Consider the following 26,039-nt stretch of genomic DNA (forward strand, 5'->3'; position numbering starts at 1 on the left):
ATTTTGAATTCTTTTAAAAGAAGAAACTAATTCTATATATAGTTTGTTTTAGTTTCTATTAGTATGTGTGTGTATGTATGTATGTATGTATGTATGTATGTATGTATGTATGTATATATAATCATCCTATTTCATATAGGCTGCACCCTCTAAGAGCTGTCGCTATTGGGTTTATCCCTTGCACATGCACAGCGGTGAAGGTCTTTTTTCAGGTCTGGATCTAACACCTGCACAACCTTTTTTTCACCTGCAAAAGATAATAATAATAATAATAATAATAATAAAATAAATCAAACGTGGCCATTGAGGTATTTTAAATATTTAGTAATGAGTCTATTTCCCCGTTAAATGTTCAGTCAGTGATGAAATGTTCAAACCTGCTTTGGAAGTACTCCCCTTTCCCTGGCTGAAAGTAAAAATCTCCAGTTCGTTTGGCGAGTTGGGCTTCCTGGACAAGGCATCAACACTTGCATTGTGACGACCTGGCCTGTGCTGGATGGTGTAATTGAAGTTTGCCAGACAACTTAAAATATCTATAATTGGATTGATAACTTTCACTCAAAGGAAGGCTTTGGCTTGTATAAGCAATTACTCTCTCCTTACCATCTAGATGCTGGCAGAGTACAGCTACTAGGCCTTGGTTTCAGGCATCTGTGTATAGGTGAAAAGGGAGAGCAAAGTCTGCAAAAGCCAGGATTTGGGTGCTGTTGAGTTGTTCTTTTTGGGTGTGGAAGGCTTGTTCACATTCATCTGTCCATTCCCAGAGACGTGCCCTTTTGGGGCCAGTACCATTCAGCAGCTGATTTAACCCATAAAGACCCGGACCCATTTCTACCGCAAGGAAAATTATGGGGGGCATAAAACAGATTAAATAGAGCACATAGAACACATTTCTCAAAAAATTTTCAAAATTCTGCCACTAGGTGGCAAAGATCTCAAAAGTGACTTAGATGTCACTTCGGGCGTAAAATAGTTAAATTATATGTTACACCTTAATCTGAAATTTTTTTAAATAAATCAGCCTGAGAATGTATTTCTTTGTCTTTTTATTTGTATATCCTCAGATCAACATCCAACAACATAAATAACATCTTAATAATGAAAAAAAAAACTCTTTGTAGGTTTAGTCTAGGCATTTTCTCAGATCAACAACAAGAAAAGTACCATCTGAACAATGAAAAAAACATGATGCCTCATAGAGTAGGTTTAGCTGCTTATCTTAATAATTATGGAAGGAAATGATATCAATAACACTGTCCCTGCCTTCCACTTCACACCACTGATCACTATTGATCCTTTTCTACTCTCTAACAGGTTGTCAAAGCTCACCAGAATAATAACATTTGTAATTCCACAATGAATAACCTAAAAGCTCAACAACTTTTGTGGAATTTGTAACAGATTTGTTTCTGGACAAAGTAGAAATATAGGGATGAAGGCCAGAGCTTGAACTACTGGTGGATTACCTATTTAGCAGAGGGGTTTGGGTGTGTGCCTAGGCAAAATGGTATGTTTTGAAACAGTTTCTCTCTTCAGTGAAGCAGAGACGCACGTCACATTTCTCGCAGACGGTGGTGGTTGCATTGGTTTTGCAGATTTTGCAGCGGCCACGCTTGGCACATTTCACAGGCCAGTGTGCAACCTGGTCCAGACGAACATCATCAGGAACTCCGACACGGACTCTCTTGGGAGGTGCTGGTGGAGATGGGGTTTTGCTGTCGAGTGATGGGCGCCCCCTTTCTGCCTGGATGAGGATGAGGCTAGTTGCCACCTCTGCCTGGAATCTTCTTTGATTTAGTGGCCTCTGACCAAGCAGCTTGCAGTCACGGCGGTAGGTCAGCCACGCGTTGACCAGGGCTAGCATGATGCTGTGCCAGAACAGGTAGATGTACCACCTCCGTGACCTCATGTTGTATTTGTACCTGGCAATACATCCATCGATGAGGTCAACCCCCCCCATGAAGGTGTTGTACTCTTTGACGATGTGTGGCCGGTTGACGTCAAGGAATGCTTTCTCTTGTTTGCTCCAGCGGTGAGCTTTGTCCTGTGGTTCCACTGCTGTGTGAGAGGAGATCAAGGTGACCGATCTGTTGTCATGCCACTTTACAATGGCCATGGATCCCTCTTTCTCCACCCTGGCATCGAAAGATCCTCTGCCTCTCTTGGCAAGACTCTTGTCATCCTCAAGCTGACATCCAGACAAGCGATTGCTGCGGAGTGTTCCTGTAATACATAAACAATAAGACAAAATGAGTGACAAAACTAGAAACAAAAACAAGAGAGGATACAGGAGAATAAGACAAAAGTGAGAATAGGACAATAGTGAAAGATGATAATTGTTTATGTTGTTAATACCTGTGTGTGTCAGTGTATGTCAGTGTGCATATGTGTGTCAGTATGTGTGTGTGTGTGTGTGTGTGTGTGTCTGTTACCTGTGTAGAAGATCTGCCGCTGAAGAAGCTCAAGCACCAGTGGTGCTGAAGAGAACAGGTTGTCAGCGAACACTTTGTAGTTCTGGCCTGGTGGAAGAGTTTCACACAGCTTGAGCACCACGTCTCCTCCCATGCCAAATGTGGTTCTTTTCCCAGTGCCACCTTCATACACCTGAAAATCACAGAGGATTCCTGTGGAAGTGCAACGGGCCCAGATCTTGAATCCCCAGGGGTGGGGCTTGCTCTTGACATACTGCCTTATTGGGCTGCGCGTTCCTCTGAAAGACACCATTTGCTCATCGATAGAGTTGTACTCTTCTGGGGTGATCTCAAGACATTGTTTGCGGAACATATCAAGCCATGGACGGATCTTCCAGCATTTGTCCCCTTCTTGCCTGTTTGATGAATCCGTATTGTCAGCGAAGTGGAGAGATGCGAGGAGGGTCTGAAAACGGTTGCGTGACATGTTATCAGCTACCATGGCACACCTTGTGTTGTTTTCCCAGTAGGTACGGTTTCCTGGAAGCTGGCAAAGACCCATGCGCAGGTACATGCCAATTAGGATTTCCAGCTCCTTGACTGTGGTGTTCACATTCTTGAGCGTGTCAGTGGTTTGGACACTGTACAGATTGGTTTGCTCCATCAATGACTCTATCATCTCTTCTGTAATGAACCTCCTGAAGTACTGCAGGGGAGTGGGAAGCTCGTCTGGAGGTGTGACACTCTCTCCTTTGAACGTGCAGTCAGGGGCTTCAAAAGGTTTCTTTCTCCAAGAGAACTTATTTTCTTGGCCAGTAGGATGTTTCTTGGTTGAGGTACTTGGTTGAGGTACTTCTCTTGGTTGAGACACTTCCCCTTCTGGTTGAGGTATTTCCTCTTCTGACTCACATTCAGACTCACTTGACTCCTGATTCAAGGGAGTGTAATCTGGATCTTCGACAGGATCGTCTTCATCTGAGCTGGTACCACCAAATCCCTCAATCTCACTTTCATCTCCATTCTGAATCATGTCCAGAATGAACTGGCTATGCTTATCCCAATCCCATCTCTTTTCCCTGTTCATCTAGAGAGAAAAAATGGTAAATATTCATGCCTTGCCTGATGTCATGATGTAGTCCCAGACCTGCCATTTTAGTAGCTAGCTACTTGGTGCCCAACAGGTCTTATTGCAACCCATGAATAAAATTATATAACTGATATTGGTTCAATTAAGCTAGAATAAACAATATATAACTAAATATAATTGATTCAGCCAAGTAAACTGATCAGATCATGATTAGTTTTCTTATTGTGACACATAAGTCACAACAATTTTTTTCAACCGTTTTTAGGCTAATTGCCCGATGTGACATTTGTGTCACACCAATATTTACTTGATCGTTTTATACAAAGTTCTTCAAGAAATGTGTAAACAATAGTTTATTTTTAACAAACAGCATGATATTTAAACATTGCAATTCTTGAATTGGATAAATCTTACCTTTTAGCCTCTGAAAGAGCAGCTTCAAATTAGCTAGGTAGCTGGTTTTTCCAAATGCAACTTTCAGTCAAGTTCAGTCGGTTGGTATGGAAACACATGATCACCCCACTGGTCACATGACCTATCATAAATGCGCTATAGGTGTTACTCTGGGACTTCATGAGTGAAAAATCAAGGATTAACTTAACATGGAACCATCCTGAGCATTAATAGGGCGTGAGACAACCGTGTCACCGTGGGTCCTTATGGGTTAAAAGCTTTACGTGAGAAATTCTTTATGAACCTCTGGTAGTAGCAGATGAAGCCTAGGAAAGAGTGCAGTTCAGTGGCAGTTTTTGGTGTTTTCCACTCAGGTACAGCCTTGCTCTTCTCGGGGTCCAGGATCACCAGAGTCAACCCTTTTGAGTACACTATCACATCATCCAGGGACATGAGCAATGCCTCAGAATTTACTCAAATTTAGTCTCCCTGACAACTTTCCATAAGTCTCTGGAAAGTTGTTGGGGAATAGGTTAACCCACACACGGCATGCAGTCAAACTTGTAAAGCCCCATTGGTGTGGTGAAAGTTTTTTTTCCCCCATCTTTCGAGTGCAGCTGTACTTATCAGTACCTTGAGGCCAGATCCATTGTGGAGAGCCACATGGCATTGAACATGGAGGTCAGTGATTCCTCTACCCATGGACGAGGGTAAGTGTACATCCTGCTCACTGCATTCAGCTTCCTGTGATCTAAACAGACAAGTAGGGAACCATCCTTTTTAAGGAAAAGCACAATGAGTGACGCTCAAGGACGGCTCCCTTTTGTACAATCCTAGAATCTAGAACTCCCATAGTATTGACCTCATTTTGTGGAAGAGTTCAGGAGAGATTTATACCTTTTACGGATGAGTGGGACCTTCTCTGTGGGTATGGTATGTTTCACTGCCTTTGTCCACCCAAAATCCTCAGAGTGATTTGCAAAGACACCATAGGAGCAGGTCTCAGAGCTGGTGATGCTGGTTTTCTCTCAGGCTTTCTGTGGAGAGGTTGACTGGGTTGGGTGTATCAGCTGCTTTTGTTTGGGCAACACAGGCAGAGTGGGCACTCACTTACATATTCTGTTCTGTAAGACTGTGAGGTCTACCAAGTTGATGACCACAGCTGCTGTGAGTATGTGAGCTGTGGTCATCAACTTGGTAGACCTCTCCCAGCTTCTGATAGCGATGCAAGAAGACAGGTGTCTGGCCACAGTTTCTTACCTGAGCTGGAATTCTACCTCCCTGTTCCATTGCCACTGTGCTTTTGGTGGAATCCAAGCAGCTCCAACACTGCCTGATAATCCTGACCATGCAGTCCAGCCCTTGTGTGGTAAATAAATGATCTGCTCACTCTGTGTAGGGATTCAGATTCAGTTCTTGATCATAAGGCGGACAAAACCCAGTCTTCCATCTGCAGCGGCAAACAGTTTTTCCCTTTAACACTGTTGTACGGCTCAGCACCACGCTTGTCAACCTGTGGTGGAGGCAGAGAAATCACTTGAGTGATACCTTCTATTTTTACATCAATAGTAGGACTTTCTCCAGGTAAGTGAGCCTGGTCAATGTGGGTGTCACTTTTTCTTGCTGGGCAGCTCTCTACAGCTGGACCCTCTAATTCTGGTTGCTGTGGATGCTTATCCCCTCTTTTTACAGTAATTACATACCAGGTTGGACTATTTCTGCCATCTTCCATTTTGCCTTGAACCACTGTACTCACCCTTCCTTGGCTACTGGTGATTGCGCTGCTGAACCCTGCTGGAGGTAGTAAGAGGGACTATCAGAAAGCCAAAACTTTCCCCAGTGTCTTTGTTGACTCTGCTCACCATATTCTTTCCTCCTGTGCTGAAATGCAACACAGGGCTCATGAGGATTGATGTTGGGTGTCTAGCTCTCTGGGGCTGACTTCTGTTGTTCTTTCACCTCCTGGATCAGCTCTCGAGATCGAGAAGTAAACTGCTCTGGAAACTCATGCATCAATTCCTTCATCTGCTGCAAATCCATGACCATGCATTTTTCCTGTTGGGGGACATAAGACTGAACACGATAGTAAGGCCATGGAGCCGCATCAGGCTGAACAAGGGGTTATTTTTTTCAGACAGCGTAAGTCTGAGCAGGAATTTCTTCCTTCCTATAACCCTCTACAAAGGCCAGCACTTCCTGTATCACCTGGGCAAAGGTTAGGTATTCTTGTACCAACAGCTTTGTGTGTAACTCATGTCTGAGTGTAGTTTCCTGAAGGCCACCTAAAGGACAGGGTAGTCTCCCTAACTTTCTGGGTGCAGCTGAAGTATAAAGAGTGCAGAACCGAGGTAGGCGCCCTATCCCCATACAACTCCTCAAGTTTGTCAAAAATCTATTTGGCTGTTACAATATGGGTATTTCTCTCTTTGCCTCCCCCTCTAGGCACTTAACTCTAGATCTACTTGGTGGGTCTGAGAAATATATTGAACAATCACCATCATTTGTAAGGCAGCTTTCCATTCAGATATAATAATGGCAGATGTCTTACCTGAAAGCTTATGTGTACCTGGAGCCACAGAAAAAAGGGTACAAACTGATGTGACAATGGGAGTATTAGGAACAGCATCAGCACTTTCATTACTGTTTGTCATGATGAAGGGAACGTACTCACCAACCAGCGTAAAATACTCCTGATACTGCCAACAATGCCAAAATAGGTGTAGCTGCAGGTTGGTATTTAAACAAAATCAAACATCTAGCACTCAGTTGGTCTGAGGAAGGAGGTGATGTCATGAGGAGCACCTGCTGTCACTTTATTAATCAAATGGTTTCAGTTATATTTGGATCATTTTGTCTGGACAGTTTGAATTGAATACATTTAATTCTAACAGCTAAAAGCGTGTCAAATGAGTCAATGTAAATTAAATGCTGTGTCTAAAAACATATCGTTCTCTGACAGAAATGTTCAGATGAAGCTTCTCAGTCTAACTGTAAACCTTAATTAACATAATACCTGTACTTACACAAATACACTACACCTGTGCATACGGTGTCTGTGGGGTGTTGGGATCTGCTGGACCTGGTCTCACAGGTGGGACAAGACTGGTGACCAGTCTGTTGTTTCCCTGCTGACAGGGAGCTCTAACGCAGACTGAATGATATGCAGCTCAGAATCATTGTTATTCTGTATGAAGAGTCACAAGTCCAGGTTTACGACGCTGACTCAGACGTACAAGACTTGACCTTTGACCTTGTGTGTGTTCAGCAGGAGCCGCTGTCCGAGCAGAACTTCGATAGCTACGTGGACACCCTGACCCACATGTTTACTAATAAAGACTGCTACCAGAACCCTGAGAACCGGGCCCTGCTCGAGTCCATCAATCAGGCTGTGAAAGGCATCGAGGTGTGACGGAGCAGGGCCACGGTCCCCACAGCAACACTCTTTCTTTCCATACCTTTAGATACTGTATGTAATTAATTCTTCTAATTTGGAACTTTGTCATCTGTTGTTTGCGTTTGTTTCCTGTTTGCATGTTGCTTTATGATGGTGTGAGTGTGAAGAGACGAGGGTGTGGATCAAACTGTGACTGTGCACACAGAGCAGTGAACAGATTAGTTAGTGAACATATCCCATTACACAATAATGTTGATAGTATCTATAAGAGCATAGTGATGTTGCACCTCCAGGACTAGTTTGTAGATTCATTCTTACAATTGCTGTGTAACTATTTAAGTCCTTTGCAAATGTTGGTTTAATAACAACTTATTTACTCATGTCTGCTGTATTATTTTTGTGTTGGCTTATTTATGAAACATTATCTATTTATTCAGTTTTTTTTATTTATTTGAAAATGCTACCTGAGAAGATTTTAACCAGTAACCAAGAGAAGGTGATCGTTTCCTCTGCACTGTTGAACAAAGAGGAAATATTTTAAGATATCAACTATGAATTGTTTTATAAATCTTATTATTTATTTAAAATACAGGATCTTTTTAAGTGCAAATATTTTGTAACTGAAAGTTTTTAATAATTTTCTAAAATATTTTTTGGTGCTTATGTTTATATGATTTTCCTTTTTATTTCCACAAACTATTTTCAGTACATTGCAATACACTGTGAATATTGAGCTGCACATATTTGTTATTTATTTGGTGATGAAGAACAAAGTGATGGTGAATATTTATTTTGTATCGTCTGTGTTAATGATGGCTGTGTCAGGATTAGTCTTTAAGTTGCTCTTGAAATAAAGGTTAACCCACAGTGCATGTGGATGAGTGGCCTCTGTTTTTCTAAACAACAAACTACTCCTCACAGTCAAACACATCGTTTATTGTTGTAGAAAGAGTCTCATGATTTCTCCTGTTGGTTTATGTTGTGTTGAAGTTTGTCTTGAGCGTCTCCTTGGAATAAAGACACAGGGGAGCAGCAGGGGAACAGATCAGTGAGAACACGTCGTCGTTTAGAGCCTCAACATCTCTACACCTTCTTCATCACATCCTTTAGCCACTGATGGTCATGTGACCAATACACTCATATATATCTCATATACCCTCAAACACTATAACATCTTTGTCACATGTATGAGGCACTGCCACCCTTTAGACTCCAGACCAGGGGCCAGTTTCACACAGACAGACTTTGACTGAGGCTTATGTATAACAAACAGTCAGACTTCAGATCGACTGAGTCTGAATTCATCTGCTACACAAAGCAGTTCAGTTCTTGACTATATTAAGTCAGACTGTGGTAAAATAAATTCTGGGTAAATTTAAAAAATGCCAGACAGAAAATCTGAGTTGGTTTAAAAACTCTTTCTCTTCGCTCTCTTAACAATAACAGTGTTAGCAAAACACAAATTATCAGCCATGTTTTCCTGTTTTTTTGTCATTGGGTGCTCTGGTCAGCGCAGGTGTCATCGTTACCATGGTAACATTGGTCTTAGGCCTAAATTAGTCTGGGGGTAAGGTGCCTAATGTTTTTCACTTAAAATGAGTCAGCCTTTATTTTTCTGACTAACAGACTGATCTATGAGCAACATGAAGACTAGACCAACACTATACACACATATGAATGTATGCATGTATGTATATGTATATATATACATATATACACACACACACATACATACATATATACATATGTGTGTATGTAGACAAGTCTGTGAAACTGGACCCAGGTGTGGACCAGATGTTTCTGTGCTGTTCAGTCTTCTGACAGTCTGTGTCCCATTCTTCATTTAGTGATCAACAGCAGCCATATCAACACTGCTGACAGTCAGTTGTTTCCTGTGCCAGAATCATTAGCATCAACATGATCACACACAATAAACATGAAGCATTAAAGAGACGCTACATGTTCATTAAATCATTGGTGGATTTGGAAACATTCAGAAGTTCATCAGCTGCCTCAGTATCAGTCCTTGTAATCCTGGTCCTGGTGTTACATGGTCCTGAATTAGGGTTGACAGTGGACTGTGATGGAGGATCTCTACAGTCAGGTGTGTGGGGGGGGTCAAGGTTCTGTTGACACAGGTATGAAGGATTCAAAAAGCCTTGGACCACTCACTGATCATTTTATTTTCAGACTGGAGCTGAAGTGAACGAGTCAAACACAAACAAACTTTTACTCATTTTAATGGTTAAAAAAATACTTCTTCTGCGCAAAGAGACAACAAGTCCCAGTCTGCTGAGGAGACAGGGACCAAAACAAACATGGCCACCGAGTGATGAGAGGTGGAACGAGATAAGATGAGGTAAATGTTTTTGAGGAGAGAAAAAAAAAAGGCACAATTTACAATCAATCATGCCCCAAATTCACAATAGTAATAATAATAATAATAATAATAATAATAATAATAATAATAATAACAATAATAACAATATATCAGTACAACTAAAAAATCTGAAAATCTGTAACAACAAAAAATACAGACCAGTTATATTATACAAGTCCTGCCTGTCAGGCCCCCCCTCCTTCAGAGCGCCCCAGTCCTGATCCTGTACACACACAGTCACCATGCTATCTGACCACCAGACACGACACGCAGAGTTTGGAGGGCCCGATGCAGTCGTCGTGGCAGAAGGCGCCGCAGCCCTGGCACATGATCATGGCTTTGAGGCGACATGAGCACTTGAGCGCCACCTCCTCTGTCGTGCTGTCGGTGAAGGCCTGGATGCTCAGGGTCTGACCGGAGGCCAGGCGGGGGTGCAGCTGCAGCACGCCGTCTGCCATGCTCCGCGAGAAGCCGCCATTGTCCATGACTGACACGTTGGCTGTGTAGCTCACGGCGCCCACACCTCCGCCCGGCTTGGGCAGCTTCCCATACAGCTGGAAAGGGAGAGAGGAGGCAGAGGAGGAGGGGGAAGGAGAGGAGGAGGTGGAGGGGGAGCCAGAGGAGTAGGGAGCTTTAATGTGCTCCTTTTTTGCCATCCTGGCTAAAGTCATCTCCATGTTAAGGAGCCCCTCCATTGCCCCCCCACTCAGGTAGCTGTCCATAGAGCTCAATGGCTCCTTTTTGGTGACACTCATGGGCACGATGGGAGAGGATTTGGCCAGAGCCTGGCAGGAGGGGCGCATCACTGCTTCATTTTTTATGGTGGGTGCAGGAGAGAGCTGCTGTTGGTGAGGGTGGGGGAGCTGAGACTGGGGGGGGCGCCAGTTAATCTTAATAGTAGGCAGCATCTCCGTGGGACAGGTGTCTGCGTGGGGAGGAGACGGGCCGTTAGGCATGGTCCGGTGGGCTGGCTGGGGCCGGTCCGGAGTCGCCCCAGGGGAGGGCTGGGGGCCACGAGACTCTTTGATGACGGCCGACTCCACAGCACTCTGGTAGTTGGGCTCTGACTTACTCCTGGAGGAGGAGGAGGGGGGCAGGGGGGTGATGACCGGCACAGCCCCGGGGGCTTGCTGGGACTGATACTGTGACACTGCTGGGGCCTCCATCACACACGACACCGGGCGGCCTGTTGGAGACTTGATGTGGAGCTGAGAGACCATGTTCAGTTCTGGACTAGAAGACTGGGCAGAGGTGTCAGGCCTGTGGCGAGGCCCTGGGGTCCTTGGTGGCAGCGGTCTGGATTGGGGTCCTGGCAGTCGGCTGATCTCCAGCCTGTTGGCAGAGTGTGGGGGTAGGACCTTCTCCAGGGGCAGGCTGCCCTGCAGCAGCTGGGTGACCAGAGGGTTGTTGGCCTCCACGCTGGACACGGGTCTGGAGGAGCTGGACGGTCTCCTGGAGGACACCGAGGACTTCACGCCTCCACGACAATCCTCCTCAGCAGAACTCTGTCTGGGGGCTCGACCGTCGTCCACTGGTTCCAATTTGACCACGACGCTAGGGTCCTTGAGCCCATGAGTGTGAGACTGCTGGTCCACAGAATGGGGGCGGGGCAAACTGTTGGGGAAGCAGGGCTGAATGACGGTCTGACCTTGGCGGCTGGACACGTGGGCCTGGATGACTGGCTGCTGGTTCTGAGAGCTGCATATGACCAGCTGGCTGTTTCTCTGGGTGCTGAGGAGGGGGCCCCAGTCCTGGTCCGGCTGCTGCTGCTCATCGTCCTGACTCTCGTTCTCACAGTCTGAGGCGGTTTCCGTGGAGTCGCTGTGAGTACCCGCCTCGTCTTCCTTCTCTGCTCCGGACACAGAGTCCACACCTGTTGTCTCTGCAGCTGAGTGAGGGAGGGGCTCCTGGGGGTCCATGTGATGGGAGCCATGCTGGATGACACCCCCCTGCCCGGCCTCTTTCCCTTGTTCCTTGGAGCTGGCCAGCGTCTGAATAACATCCACACCCTGAGCCCCGAACCTGGGGAGGGAATCAGGGATTGAAGTCGGGGCCAGTGAGGGTTTTTCACAGACTTGGTCTGGCCTCTCTGAGGGGGCTGCCACCGACTCTGGCACCTGGCTTTTCCTGGTGGGCTGGGGGGCCACAGACTCGGCTACAGTGTCGGGCTCTGGCGAGTCAGCAGCCTTGTCTGTGATCCCGTTGGGGGGGCTCTGAACTCCGGTGGATGTAGCTTCTATTTCCTCTACAGACTCTGGCCCCCCAACTGCCTCCTCTCGAGGGGGGCTGGGTGTCTGCGAGGGCTCCAGGGACATGGAGGTGGAGGTAGTGGACAGGGAGGGGGAGGGCTGGGGTGTGGGATCTACACTGAGAAGCAGTAGTTGTGTTCCAGACGAATTAGCGCCTGAAGACGATCCCTGCTCCTCCATCCCACTATCTCCTCCTCCTCCTCCTCCTCCTCCTCCTCCTCCGGGCTCGATAGGTCCCGGATGCTCTCGTGCTCTTCTTCCACTGCTGCTATCCGGTAGCCCAGCAGCAGGCCGCAACCGGACCCCGGCCGACCCCGCCCCGTCGCCAGAGGCTGCAACAGCAGCAGCGGCCTCGCGCTGGGCCCGGGCTTGCTGGGCGCGGGCTTTGATGTCTGCCAAGGTGCGTGCGCCCCCCGTCCCCGACCGCCGCGAGCCCTCGCCGGGGGGCACGATCCGGGGGCAGATCTGGTAGGTTGGGTGGCCCTTGACCCAGGGAGGTTTGATTCTGGACAGTTGAATCTGGGACAGAGACACAGGGACAGTGAGTGAAAGGGTTACCTGAACAACAGGTGAATGATTGGTGTGTGCAGGTGTGTGCAGCTTAGTCTTACCCTGATAGGCGGCACCTTGGGCTCTTCTGTTGTCGGCTGCGGCTTCTCCGAACGGACACCGTCGATTGTGGTACGAAAGGACTGACGGTCGTCGAGCCGCGGCCTCTTTTCGGGGAAGCTGGAGAAGGCCTGAGTCTCCTCTGGCCTCCTCTTCTGCTCCTTGAGCTGGGCGCTGGGGGCTGGGGTGCTGGCTGGGCTGGCGGAGGGGCTGCTCTCTCGGCTGCTGGTGACAGTGCCGCCTGTGACGGATGTGACCACAGAGGCGGTGTCGTCCAGGGGATCGGCCGCCACTGCGGCGCTGGAAGATGCTGAGGAGGATGAAGATGAGTCCAGGCCAGCAGCAAAAGCTCCCTGTCTATCAGAAGGTGAGGAGGGTGAGGAGGCGGGCGAGGAGGCAGACGAGACAGAGGAGGAGGAGGACGGGGAGGAGGTGGAGGTCAGGACAGGTGCAGCCTCCTCGGGGAGTAGGCGGGCTGTCACCTCGGGCTCCTCGTTTGCACTGGTGGATGCTGGGCTGGGGCTGGGGCTGGGAGTTGGGGTGGGGGTGGGGGTGGAGGCCGGTAACGTGACCGGCTCCGGGTCGGGGGAGGGCTTTGGCTCCATGGAGGCGCTCTCGGCTGGGAGCTCCACGCCACACTCGGCCTGCAGCACAACCTCGCCCTGAACCACGGTGGCATCGGACACAGGTGAGCCAACAGAAACCGTTGACATGTCGACTGCAGCGCTGGCCTCAGCTGTGTCTGCAGACTGAAGGGCTGCAGCAGGGGCCTTACAGAGGGTCCTGCGGGCCCTGCGACGCAGGTCAGCTCGCGTGCGCCTCCTCATCCTGCCGTCTCTCCTCCGCCGACCCACGCTGCGTCTCTTGGGGGCACCGCTCGTCACCACTGCCACATCACTGTCCAGCACACTGGCTCCAACTTCACTGGCTTCACTCATGGTGAGTTTCAGAGACTCCTCTCGTGTTAGACCGGACCTGCAGCCAAACACACCACAGTTCAGATGCACACTCGTCTAGACCACGTGGAGTTCAGGAGCCATAAACAACTTCAAGTTAATCTGTAACTTCACCACATTGAAATCTCTAAAAACTAGACCTGTGCTCTAAATGTTGTTGAATTGTGTTCTTACATTATCCCAAATGTTTCCATCAATTCTCAAACTAGAGAAATCTGTGATTTTAATCATGGTAACGATTCATTGATCGCTTGTCCGTGACATCATATCCTCTATGATCATGTGTCAGTGTGTTTGTCTGACAGAAGCTCAACACTGACTTTTATCTAGTTTTAAGCCACATACACTTTTTACACCTTGGTGGTTTTCAGCTTTATATTTGAACCAGATGAAAGATTTTAGTCGTCGGACGTCTGGATCTGAAGTTATCAGAGAAACAAGCTGAGGAAATGTTAGACAGCTCAGCTCCCAGCTGCTGGAGACGTCCTGTCCTGTGTCACTGAAGAGCGTCGGTGAATCTATGAATTTTAAAGTGAAACAGCTTTATGGGTGTTTCTACTGGTTTTAACCTCCTGATGTGTTTGTTATGGAGAGGAGGACACCTCTGTGGATAATTCAGCTGCTGGTAAAAACCTGCTGAACGTCTGGTTCATAAGTTATCAGAGAAACAATCAGAACAAATGTTAGAATCAAACTCAGCTCCAACTCTTCCCAGAGTCTCTGCTCTGTACAACGTCGCTCAAACACTGACTTTAAATGTCAGACTGCTTTATTCAGTGTTGTTCACGGTTGTAATCAAAAGGTCGGTTTGATTTCCTGAACCACTGACACTGAAGGAATCTCTCAACTCCCATGATCCGACGCTATTTCAAGACGTCACTGAACGTCTTTTGTTATAGTTTATATTGAGAGGCCCCTAGAGGCAGAAGTTAGACTGTGTGTTTAAAACACTGGGTCAAACACAAATGTCTACAACACACTATTGATTCTTGATGTAAACAATGTTCAGTCAATAAACACGAACAATACTCTGACCTGTAAACCACCCACCCCACAGTATGACAGAGCAGATTCAGATGTGGAGAAATGGCTTCACTCTTACTTTTGACCGTGGTATTCTTCAAAAAACTTCTCCTTCCACACCTCCACCTTCTTCTCTTTCTCCATCTCCTGTCGGAAACGCACCTGCATCTCATGAGTGAACTCACCTGAACAGGTCAAACACAGGTGAAGGGTTAACAGAGTGGCAGCCAGTAGAAGCAGATCATGCATCAGTGTGTTTTGCCTCCTTTCATTCAACTCCAACCTTCACCACAGAGATCAATACATTCCTATCAGGTGAAATCTGATCTGATGTTTGTTGATGACTGAACAGTCCTTACCCTCAGCCAGCCTCTCCTTCCAGCTCTGGGAGGCATGGGTGAAGAACTCGTTGTTGAGAGCTGAGCTGCTCAGTCTGGCCATCCCATCAGGTCCGATCTGCAATGAGAGCAGTGAACACGTCTGCCTCACATGCTTTAAACTGACTGTAAACAACAGAACGAGGCCTGAGTTTCATGACGTGTAACTGAGCTTCACATTTCATTCATGCAAAAGAAAAAAGAAAATCTGTTTGATGGTAAAACAGATCTGAAAATGAGGTTGTTATTGTACAATTTACAAACTGTAGATCCACATTCATATCATTAACTGTATTATCAACAGATGAAACAGATGTAGTTCAGTGGTTCATGATGTTGTCCTTGATTTCCTGCTGTGTGATAGTTACTGTCCACCAGGCTGTGTAATATCACTGCAGACAAACTGAAGACAGAAAACCACACACCTGTCGGTCGACTTCTGGCAGCAGCTGAAGCAGCTGCTGCTGAGAGTGTGTGGGAAAGGCTGAAAAGGTCCGCACATTGATGAGAGCTCTGATGTTGGTGTTGACCAGGATGGATCCAGGTGTTTCAAAGTCAACATCCACCCCTCCTCGACTCCTCTTCATGGGCCCTGCAGCAGCAAAGAACGCAGCTTTAACCTGATGCTGAACCTGCTGCTTCCTTAGCGCAGCCTGCTGCTACGTTAGCACAGATTTAACCTGATGCTGAACCTGCTGCCTCCTTAGCGCAGCCTGCTGCTACGTTTACGCAGGTCCGGCCAGATGCTGAACCTGCTGCTTCATTAGCACATGTTAGCCTGATACTGAACCTGATGCTTCATTATCGCAGTTTTAGCCTGATGCTGAACCTGCTGCTTCATTAGCGCGGTTTTAGCCTGATGCTGAACCTGCTGTTTCATTAGCACATGTTAGCCTGATGCTGAACCTGCTGCTTCTTTAGCGCAGCCCGCTGCTTAGTTAGTGCAGGTCTAGCCTGATGCTGAACCTGCTGCTACGTTTGCGCAGTTTTAGCCTGATGCTGAACCTGCTGCTTCCTTAGTGCAGCCTGCTGTTGCATTTGCACAGGTCCGGCCTGATGCTGCACCTACTGCTACGTTAGCACAGGTTTAGCCTGATGCTGAACCTGCTGCTACGTTTGCGCAGGTCCGGCCTGATGCTGAACCTGCTGCTACGTTTGCGCAGGTCCGGCCTGATGCTGAACCTGCTGCTACGTTTGCGCAGGTCCAGCCTGATGCTGAACCTGCTGTTACGTTAGCGCAGGTTTAGCCTGATGCTGAACCTGCTGCTACATTAGCGCAGGTTTAGCCTGATGCTCAACCTGCTGCCAGGTTACTGCTGTGCTGTTAATGGGAGAGGTACTTACCTGAAGGGACATGCTCTCCATTCACTTTCAGAGGCGTGAGGACAACACGAGGCATCATGACTGCTTTCTTCCTCTGCCTCCCTGACTGTAACACACATGATGTGATGGGCAGGTGATGGCAGGTGGAGACAGCAGACAGTTCTACAGTTAGTATGTTGAGCTCATGAAGACAGTCCTGCAGCAGTTACACTTCATTCTGTAAAAAACAACTAGTGCTGTGACTGACTCTACAGACATGCTCTCAAACCCTGGACCAAAGAGCACATGTTATCACTTCCACTTGCACATGAAGCAGCAGGTGTCTCACCTGTCTGGAGCGGCTCAGTCTGGTTTGGGCGTGTTGGGTGTGCTGGGTCTGCTGTGCGTCTGTACGTCCCTGCTGTCCTGCTGCCCTGCTGAGACGGGTCTGGGGCTGGGAGCTGGGAGCCTGCAGCTCTGTGGAGCAGGAGGCACTGGACGAGCTCTCATCCACTGAGGCTTCAAGTCAGGGAAAAACACACTTAGAGCTCCACTCATTACATCCTTTTGGATATCAAATGTCATCACTTTTGTCCTGTTAAACATTTTTTGTCATAATCAGTGTATGAATTCATGAGTTCTGTGTTTCAGTCGTTTTAAATTCACAGTTCAGTTTGTTTTCAGTACAGTGAAGAAAAAAAGACATGAACATTACATTCAATTTACTTAACTTTAAAAAGGAAAGTGTCATGAACTTGAACCCAGTGACAAACTGGACATAATTTTAAACTGGACGACTGTTGCTTCTTCAAGAAATGAACATAAAGGACGTTTCTTTTAAAAATTAAAAATAAAAACATTGGTCAACAGTCATCTACATACTATTTATGTTGCTGCAATCTACTAACAAGACTTAAAGTGCTTCAGAAGGTTTTCAAATAAATAAGAAATAAATATTATAATAATAAACTTAAGATCTATGAAAGTGCAGGATGTAAAAAATTATTGATAAATAAAGATTAGCATTTAGGATATAAAATCCTCTCAAACACTTGTATGATTTTATTCCTTGACACATCGTAGACCGACGTTCATGGTTAAAGCTGGATTATATTCATCTGGACCACAACACAAACTGAACTAGACATCCTGTACTGAACAGCACAGTACAGGACAGTCTTCGTCAGTCCTGGACTGAAACCATTCTCTGATGTACCCAAAAATATTTATTTAAAATATTTAAATGAATACAAGCATCTGACAACACGTCGACTCATGACTTGAATCTTTGGGGGCAGTCCTAGAAATAACTGGTGTAGTTCTGTTCTTCCTCTCTCTCTCTCTGCAGGTCTTTCTGCCTCTGGACCTACACAGTCTGTATTTGTGACAGCAGACAACCTTCTGCCTACTCTTATTATTATTATTAGGGCACAAGCACTGAGTGTGCCAGGGCACAACAGTCCATGTGCCAGGAACCTATTGTTTTTGGAAGGATTATTATTATTCTGCTGGAATAATTGATTTTTGAGGGCCTTAACATATTCAAAGACTCACGAAAATTGGCACAGGCCTCCAGGCCATCAAAAATCGCAAAATTCAACAGCAATCAGGCTGGGGCGTGGCCGGCGGGCTCCATACCGCCCCCAAACGTCGAGTCATGTCGGGACAAAGGTCTTTTGGATGTTGACGAAATTCAGTAATCCATTTTTTTCCCTGCCAGACCAGAAGTGGGCTTTTTTAGGGGCATGGCAAAACGGCTCAAGGGCACCCCCTACAATATTTCAACTAAGTAGCTCTCGCAGTACATTTAACCTAGAGGTATGAAGATTGGTAGGCTGGTGTATTGTATTGAGATCTACAAAAAAGCCTCTTGGACCCATAAGCTAAACCCAACCGGAAGTCCGCCATATTGAATTTAGCAACTTTGGGCGCGTTTTCTCGCCATTTTCAGGCATCGTACAAACACCTCCTAGAGTTTTAATCATATCAACTCCAAATTTGGTCCATACCATTTTAAGACCTTTTAGATGTTAAATTGCGAAGCTATATCAGGGTCATTGAACAGCGTGTCCATGGCGGCACGGCAAACATCGATGTTTCGACATGACAGACGAATGTCATGTTTCACAGTAGCCCACACAGCAGGATTCACCTAGATGTAAGAAAATTGGGAGGCATATGTATACCATGGAAATCTACAAAAAAGCCTCTTGGACCCATGCGCTAAACCTAACTGGAAGTCTGCCATTTTGCTTTTAGTGTACAATTTTGGTGCATTTTTCCCCATTTCCAGGTGTAATACTTTAACAAATTCCTCCGAGACAATTAATCAGATCGACATCATATTTGGTCAGTCTAATCTAAAGACCTTTGCGATGCTAAATTGCAAATATTTTGAGTTTTTGTAGGAGGACCTGCCCGTGGCAGCATGGCAAATTTCAATGATTTGCCATGAAAGAGGAAGTTGCTATAACTCCAACACATATTATCAAAACTGCCCCAAACTTTATATGTTTTATCCCACACTGAAGACATCTGCATGGTAATATGAAGTCATAGTCATAGCGCCACCATACATACAGGGAATAACCCTTGAGAGACAATCATCATTTGATGTACATGAGATTTTCATGGTCTTGTCTGCACTTCGTCAGCAGCAAGATAACGCATGTTAGGTGCATCTTGCATGTAATACACCCAGTCTTCCGCCACACAGCGCATGAGGGAAATCTTACTTGTGTGCGTAGAGTCATTTGGTTGTGACAATGCAAGGCGGCTTTAACCGGCCTCCTCCCGACGCCCCTGGCATCTGCAAGAGTGTAAGGGCCCGCTCAACGCTGCTTGCAGCTTTAATGATCTTTTTATTATTACTTATTATTATAATACAATCTTCATGTGGAAGCTGTTGTTTTTCCTGATGCTCTCTCTCTTCCTCTGGTTGACAGTTGTCCACCAACAGTCTGGCCCTGTTTGAGGTTCTACCGGTTAAAGATGCTACTCATAGAGGACATTGGGTCTGTAATAATAATCTGGGACAGTCTGGACCTGCTCTGTATGAAAAGTCCATCCATCCATTATCTAGAACCGCTTGTCTCCAAGCGGCCCCCCCGTGACCCTTGTAGGGGAGCCAATCCCAGCTGACATTCAGTGAGGGCGAGTACACCCTGGACAGGTCACCAGTCTACCACAGGGCTGACATATAGAGACAAACAACCACTTGCACACAAATTCACACCTATGGGCACTTTAGAATCACCAGTTAACCTAATGTGCATGTTTTTGGACTGTGGGAGGAAGCTGGAGCACCTGGAGAGAACCCAAGCAGGCACTGGGAGAACATGCAAACTCCACACAGAAAGGACACAGGCCAGGTTCAAACCCAGAACCTTCTCGCTGTGAGGCGACAGTGCTAACCACTGTACCACCGTGTCGCCCCTGTATGAAAAGTGCCCTGAGATAACTTCTGTTGTGATTTGAGGCGGTATAAATACAGCTGACTTGAATTGGCCTTTACTGCAGCACCACACAGTAACAGAACGACTCTGCAGCAGAGGATGATGGGAGGTCACTGGTGTGTGCTGGTGTTACCGTCATTGTCTCCACTGGCAGCAGCGGTGGTCTCAGTGGAGTCACAGCTCTCCTGCTCTGTGGCCTCAGTGGGACCGACTGGGACCACGGCCGAGCCTGCTGCAGGGCCGCCGCTGCTCGAAGCCTGGTGGCCAGTACTGCCCGCCACTTCGGCCAGCGTCTCCGACTCTGAAGTCGTCTTTGTCCACTGGAGGGCATTCTTCTACAGAGAGACCAGTACAGAGTTAGCAGGTCCCTGTCCATCATTTATCAAATCCACTGCTACACTGAAGCATCATGCAACTCATGTTTACCCTGCAGTGTGTTTATACATGTGATTCATTACAATAATAATGTAATACGTCCTGTGATGCTCATGTGATGATGTGAACTGACTGGTTGAGAGATCACTGACTGAACACAGTTCATGAACTTTAATGTTTATAGAGATGTTCTTCTGACCCCAGTGATGACAGTCACATGAGCTAAGGTACATGTACAGGTGAGTGAGGAGGGTCCTCACCTTCAGGGTGAACAGACTCATCCGTCCAGGCAGCTTGAAGAAGATGCTGTTCTTCACTCGGTCTCCTCTCACCTGGGAGTGCAGCATGGTGACCAGGCACGCCAAGGGAGCTGTCCCACTGTCCACACGCGCACGCACGCACACACACACACACACACACACACACACACACACACACACACACACACACATATCAGACTGAGATGACCACCCCTCTGTCTCTTAAACACTTGTGACTATCACGTGATCTGGGAAATATTACAGCTCAATCAGGAGATTGTTAATTGGTAATATTGGAATCAGTGTGATGAAGTACTTTGTCTGATCCAGTTAACTGCAGCATCATGTTCCATCCTGTTTAGTTTATCAATAAACAGTTTAATAACATTTTCCATATCTAATACACATGGATTGTGATTTGGTTTCTGGGGGGTGGGGTGGGCTGATTTTGATACTGAACCAAAACAGAAGATGGACTGTGTGTTTTAGATCCAGTGTGTTACATCACTTTTCCTCTGATCAAGAGAAGCTGAAATCTTCTAGTTAAATGTTTAAACAGGAAAAGATTAAACTTGAGCAGCATCTATTTATTTTATATAATAATACAGTCTATGACAGTATTTGTGTGTATTTACATGTTTATTTTGGAAGGAGCCCAAAATGAAAAGATCACCTATCACTCCTCACTGGTAATTGTTGTAATACATTCATTTTATTTTTTGTTGTGTCCATCAGTTGGTGTGAACAAGATAAAAAAATTAAAACAGGCTGAATAATTCAGCCTGATTAAATCCATCTCATTTACCTTAATGTAAACACAATGTAGAGGCAACACTTGGACAAGATAAAGGAAGATGACACAGAGGAGAGTAATGAGTGTGAGCACCTACCTCCTGTTGGGCAGCGACACGTCAGGTGGTCCAGACAGAGTAAAAGAAAACATAACAGAGTTAGAACCAGACTGACACATTCTGTTGATGTGTGTACTGTGTGATGAGTTCACTGACCACAACAAATACTGGACAGGATAGTACAGATACAACAGATCACCCATTCCAACATGGGAACAAATGTTAGAATGCACAACAACACAGTGTGGAACAATTCAAGTGTCACTCATCATAACTATGATAAGATATCATGGTGTGTGTGGGTGTGTGTGTGTGTGTGTGTGTGTGTGTGTGTGTGTGTGTGTGTGTGTGTGTGTGTGACCTCATTTCCTTCAGCCCCTTGGTCTGGATGACATGGAGGATTTGTTTGGGGGTCATGGGAGCATCAGAGAAGTTCTCCAACACCTGGAAAACACACACACTGTTTTTACCTGACACACACACATCCAGACCTCTGAACACAGGACAGAACCAGATCAATCCAGACATAATCCACTACCTAAGAGATGGAGTGAGGCTCGTTTAAAAAAATTAAAACCATCAGACAAACTGTTTTTCATCCTTCCTGAGGCTACAACCGTACTACTATGTTTTCGTTTTAAAAATCATCTCTTTTCCTACGTTTCCTCCTCTGTCCACACGACTTCAGAGTTTTCAAGCCCTGAAAACTGAGACTTTCAGAAACGCTGCTGAACCCGTTTTATTTTGAAAACTCTGGGGTTGTCTTGTAGTCCTGACAGAGAAACGGAGACCTTTGGAAACGATGACATAGACACCCACGGTCTCTCCTTATTGGCTCTCATCAGCCTAAACTACCAGTGGTGAATACAACATGATAATGAATTACAGTGTTACTGACCTCGTTGTCTTTGCTAGCAGCTGTTGTTCACTTACATTCTCTATTTTAATGCTACAACTGTCTATGCTGTTCAACGCTTGACTGGATGGAGATGGTATTTGCTTTATATCATAACTTAGTGGTGTGGACGCAGCCTGAGAAAGAGGCCATGGTTCATGTCTGGAGTAATACAAAGCTATAGAGACCATTTACAGTCCTAACACAGGTTAAAACAACAGCAATTATTACCATAGTTTAAACAGTAAACTTTAACTAAAAATAAAATGAGCATAAAAACTACAAACAACACAAACTAAAACACAGTAAGGTTAATGTAATAGAATAAGAGTCAAACATATTTGAAAAGTGTCTTTAATTACTACTGCTCTGTTGTTTCTGTCTGTTCTATACAAAAGAAGCTTTTTCCGGATCTCTGAATTTCTTGTTTCTAACTGGGCAACACAAAGTGGAGTCTAAAGTGTGTGCTGACAGTGATCTGCCCACTGTCTCCATCAGCACTTTTTCATCCACGTTAGGCAAAGTCATTTTAAAAACACAACCAACCACATTAACCAGCTTCAATTATAAAACAACATTTTCTCTGTTTCACCTGTTAAAACTAATGTCATCCAACAGCACAGCCATAAATTCTACCTTTTGATTTATTTATCCAGATGTTTGTTACTGGTGGTTGCATTTTTAGTTTAAGTTGACTCCATCATATTAGTACGTGTGTTTAATGTCATTCGCATTTTGCTCACTTTGTTATCGCCACAAAGGAGGTCATATTTTCACCTGAGCCTGTAGGTTGTTTGTCAGCGGGATTACCAACGGTTCTGAACCCATGTTTTTCTAAACAAACCTTTTCATTACAGTAGCAGCAGAAAATCTCTCTTAAACTCAGGCCTGTTCTGTCTCATGATTTCTGTCTTTCCTGCATCTTCTGCTCTCTGTCTGGACTTCTTCACTTCTCTCCTTCCTGGCTAAATGACAGTAAACGTATGAAATGTCCAGTATAGAGGAAAAATATCTAAAAATCACTGCTATGAAAAAAATTTACCATTAACTGACAATGACTCACTCCAGTGACAGAATCCTGTATTTAGCTGCCTCAGTGTTGTCAACCTTCCTGGCTAAGAGTCTGTAGTTGAAGCTCAGAGGAGACGTGGGAACTTGAGGAGTCGTAGCTATAGCACAAACATCTATAACTGCATATACATCACACTGTAGGTTCAGAGCTAAAGAGCTAACTCTCTGCTCCGGTCACCAGCACACAATCTAAGTATTGATGTACTTCTGAAGCTGCTCTACTCCTGTTACAATGTTCTGTCTAAAACTTACAGCAGATCTCACACAAAGATGATGAATCAGTGTGATTGATGGCACACCACCGCTCTCTACCATAAACACCTGACTGATGGAGAGCTGCTGAGGTGCTTCCAGCAGCTTCTCCATCCCTGCGGAGGACGTCTGAAGCTCTGTAACAGTGACCACTGGGTTCGTGGTCTCATCCTTGACCCATCGATCTATGTCTCACCACAGTTTGCCACAGAGGTCTAGAGAGAGTTCACTGGACTTCATTGCTTAGTTTCTGTCCAGTGAAGTGTGGGACCTTTAAATATATGTGTGAGCCTTTCTAAACTGTATCCAGTTCAATTTGCCACAGTCAAGTTCTGGACACATCATGGATACCTAGAACCACCAAAGCCAGACATTTTCTCCCACCACATCCAGATTATGATCTGGAGCTACACTAAAATGTACAAATTCATAGATCTCAACGCCATGAATTTAGATGATTTTTTTACATTAACATCCAAACATTATTTCCTGAGAAATTGATGAAAATGTCCAAAAATGTTAATGCAATGTTAACGAAAGTGACAAAAAAAATCCCTGGATCCGCCCCTTTAACTGGATCCTGGACTATGTCCCATCCACCAGTACTTTTATCATAATCCTGCTGACAAACAAACAAACAAAAATGACCTCCATGGTGGAGGTAATTAAAGCAAAGAGGGTGCAGCTGACCACAATCTGGAGCCACAGCAAACAGCCTGAAGACTTTTTAATGACAGTTTAGTTTCTGATTCCTAAAGAATTAGGAAAAATTCATTTTTTTCTTTGTCACTGTGGATTATTGAGTGTAGATTGATGAGAAAAAGCAAATCAAATTAAATTTGTGCAAGCATGTAAGAAGTGAAGGGATCAGAATACATCCTGGAGCTGCTGCTTCTTTTAGTATGTGTGTAAATGTGCAGAGCTGACAGTGAATGTGGTTCTCATTAAAATGATTTTCACTTAGGTTCACTGTGATTGTTTCTATCATATAGCAGCTGTGTCTGAGCCATGGCCCTCACACACAGATAAACACTGAAGACTGTACCTGACCATGGTGATGATGATGAACTTATCTGACATTAAGTAATGAAACAGATACATTTGCAACTCACGCTTATTTAACTATTAAAGCTACTCGACCTTCGATAAAACCAGGTTAATTTACCATTCGTGCTAATGCAGATTCATAAGACAGCTGAGTTGGTGGGTCACGTTAGCTTTTAGCTTTGTTAGCGTGCATTTCAGTCAACAACCATAGCTAGCTACTGTTACACCACGTTAGCCGTTACTGTAAGACCACTGGTTTCACAGCGACACTTTTTACTGACTGGTTTGTTCACACTAAGTGTGTAAACTGATCATAGAGCCTGTATATGTCCTGGGTTACACGGGTTGCTCAGATGATAATTAGCGTAGCACTAGCTAATTTGCTGCCTAGCAAACAAAGAGCTCAAACAGCAGATGTAGTTGTAAGCGTGCTAACCAGCATCGACGTCCAGCGCTGCGTAGCTTTTTATGTTAGCAGCCTGAAAGACAAGCAGCAAATGTAAAATGTGACCTCCCGGTAACATTTAAACAGCGTGTCGGCTGTCCAGGCTAGCACTGCGAGGTTAGTAGCTAGCTGCTGCTAACGCTACAGCAGAGCTCAGGCTGTGGTCGTGAGGAGAATGTTCAAACACAACAACACATCTGGATCCATTACTTCACATGTAAACATACATCACCTACATGCAGCTGGTTTAATGCGCAAAAGAGAGTGTTTACCATGCGAGCCGCCTCAGCCCAGGTCCGCTCCTTCTTTCTCTTTTGTTTGTCCTTCATTTCCTCTGCACTGGTGTCTGCGGCTAGCCTGCTGTGTGTCTACAAAGCAACCTCAATACGATGGCGGTTTAGCTGCTTAGCAAAATGGCTAACTACGTTCTGGTTTAACTATGCAGACCCAAGACAAGGCGGTCCAGTTAGCTTAGGGACGATTCTCTGGTGTCTACTCGTCTCTGACGGTTCTCTACTGTGTCCAGTGCTTTGTCTAAACGAGCTCAGCACACATCGTCTCTCTGTAGCGTAGCAGCAGTGTGAGTGCAGCGCTGGCTGTGGTGCAGCTGCAGAACAAGCCTCTCTGGAATGCAACAACCAGGTCAAAGGTCAAACGCTCCGCAGGAATGCAACAAAACAACGTCCAGCCCTCCGCATACAAACACTATATAATCTGCTTCCCATATATATATATATATATATATATATATATATATATGTGTGTGTGTGTGTGTGTGTGTGTGTGTGTGTGTGTCTGTGTCTGTGTCTGTGTGTGTGTATACATTGGCTGTTACTTATTGTCCTACTCACTGATGCATTATGTATTATGTTATAATAATTCTGGTATTTATCCATGCAGATTTTTGTTTTTCTTCGTCTAGGTGGAGGAGACAGGTGTCTGTTAGATTTCTGCAGTTGAACCAAAGACTTCTGTGGATTACACTGAGTAACAGAGTAACCAGGGCCTTTGAGAAAAACAGTTTAAGGCTGTTTCCTGTGTAATTCTGCAACAGCAGCACAAATCAAACTCCAGTTGCCTCCTTTGTGTTTGGGTGGATGCATTATCTTAACATGCACAACCACAACAGCATGAATAATGTGATGTTGGTTTAATGCATTCAATCAAAACAACAGCATCTCCTGAAGAAAAAGCAATGTGATTGCTG

At 45.5% G+C, this 26,039-nt stretch overlaps 3 protein-coding genes across 4 annotated transcripts in view; 1 reads left to right on the plus strand and 2 right to left on the minus strand.

The window, feature by feature from the left end:
* Positions 1-8,155, plus strand: part of myt1a (myelin transcription factor 1a) — a 31,326-nt gene extending 23,171 nt beyond the window's left edge. Inside the window, exon 23 of the mRNA XM_056385880.1 lies at positions 7,157-8,155. Coding sequence (XP_056241855.1) covers positions 7,157-7,300 — 144 coding nt within the window. The 3' untranslated portion in view covers positions 7,301-8,155. The remainder of the gene's footprint in view (positions 1-7,156) is intronic.
* LOC130175411 (piggyBac transposable element-derived protein 3-like) lies at positions 1,030-3,610 on the minus strand. Its single transcript, XM_056385875.1, has 2 exons — positions 2,433-3,610; positions 1,030-2,223 (listed from the first exon to the last, which is right to left on the minus strand). The coding sequence occupies exons 1-2, from the start codon at positions 3,493-3,495 to the stop codon at positions 1,496-1,498; spliced, it is 1,791 nt and encodes a 596-aa protein (XP_056241850.1). The 5' UTR covers positions 3,496-3,610; the 3' UTR covers positions 1,030-1,495.
* A 1,292-nt stretch (positions 8,156-9,447) lies between the features above and the next one.
* Positions 9,448-25,445, minus strand: asxl1 (ASXL transcriptional regulator 1). Of its 2 annotated transcripts, XM_056385873.1 has the most exons (11): positions 25,105-25,445; positions 21,483-21,566; positions 20,272-20,391; positions 19,770-19,971; positions 16,531-16,700; positions 16,224-16,308; positions 15,305-15,471; positions 14,862-14,958; positions 14,582-14,687; positions 12,526-13,498; positions 9,448-12,433 (listed from the first exon to the last, which is right to left on the minus strand). In XM_056385873.1, the coding sequence occupies exons 1-11, from the start codon at positions 25,159-25,161 to the stop codon at positions 9,911-9,913; spliced, it is 4,584 nt and encodes a 1,527-aa protein (XP_056241848.1). In that variant the 5' UTR covers positions 25,162-25,445; the 3' UTR covers positions 9,448-9,910. The 2 variants fall into 2 exon arrangements, with proteins under 2 accessions (XP_056241848.1, XP_056241849.1); XM_056385874.1 differs by lacking the exons at positions 9,448-12,433; positions 12,526-13,498; positions 14,582-14,687; ... (1 more) ...; positions 15,305-15,471; positions 16,224-16,308 and adding an exon at positions 16,332-16,419.
* Positions 25,446-26,039: the final 594 nt, after the last annotated feature.

Source organism: Seriola aureovittata, chromosome 9 (assembly GCF_021018895.1).
Source record: "Seriola aureovittata isolate HTS-2021-v1 ecotype China chromosome 9, ASM2101889v1, whole genome shotgun sequence".
NCBI classification, from domain to species: domain Eukaryota; kingdom Metazoa; phylum Chordata; class Actinopteri; order Carangiformes; family Carangidae; genus Seriola; species Seriola aureovittata.

Excerpts from the sequence above, each read along its gene's own strand:
- LOC130175411 (XM_056385875.1), bottom strand. The coding sequence starts at position 3,495 with ATGAACAGGGAAAAGAGATGGGATTGGGATAAGCATAGCCAGTTCATT. Across the intron at positions 2,224-2,432 it reads GCGGCAGATCTTCTACACAG|GAACACTCCGCAGCAATCGC; the intron begins GTAACAGACACA and ends TATGTATTACAG.
- asxl1 (XM_056385873.1), bottom strand. The coding sequence starts at position 25,161 with ATGAAGGACAAACAAAAGAGAAAGAAGGAGCGGACCTGGGCTGAGGCG. Across the intron at positions 20,392-21,482 it reads AGGGGCTGAAGGAAATGAGG|AGTGGGACAGCTCCCTTGGC; the intron begins TCACACACACAC and ends GCGCGTGTGGAC. Across the intron at positions 16,309-16,530 it reads GACTGAGCCGCTCCAGACAG|TCAGGGAGGCAGAGGAAGAA; the intron begins GTGAGACACCTG and ends TGTGTGTTACAG.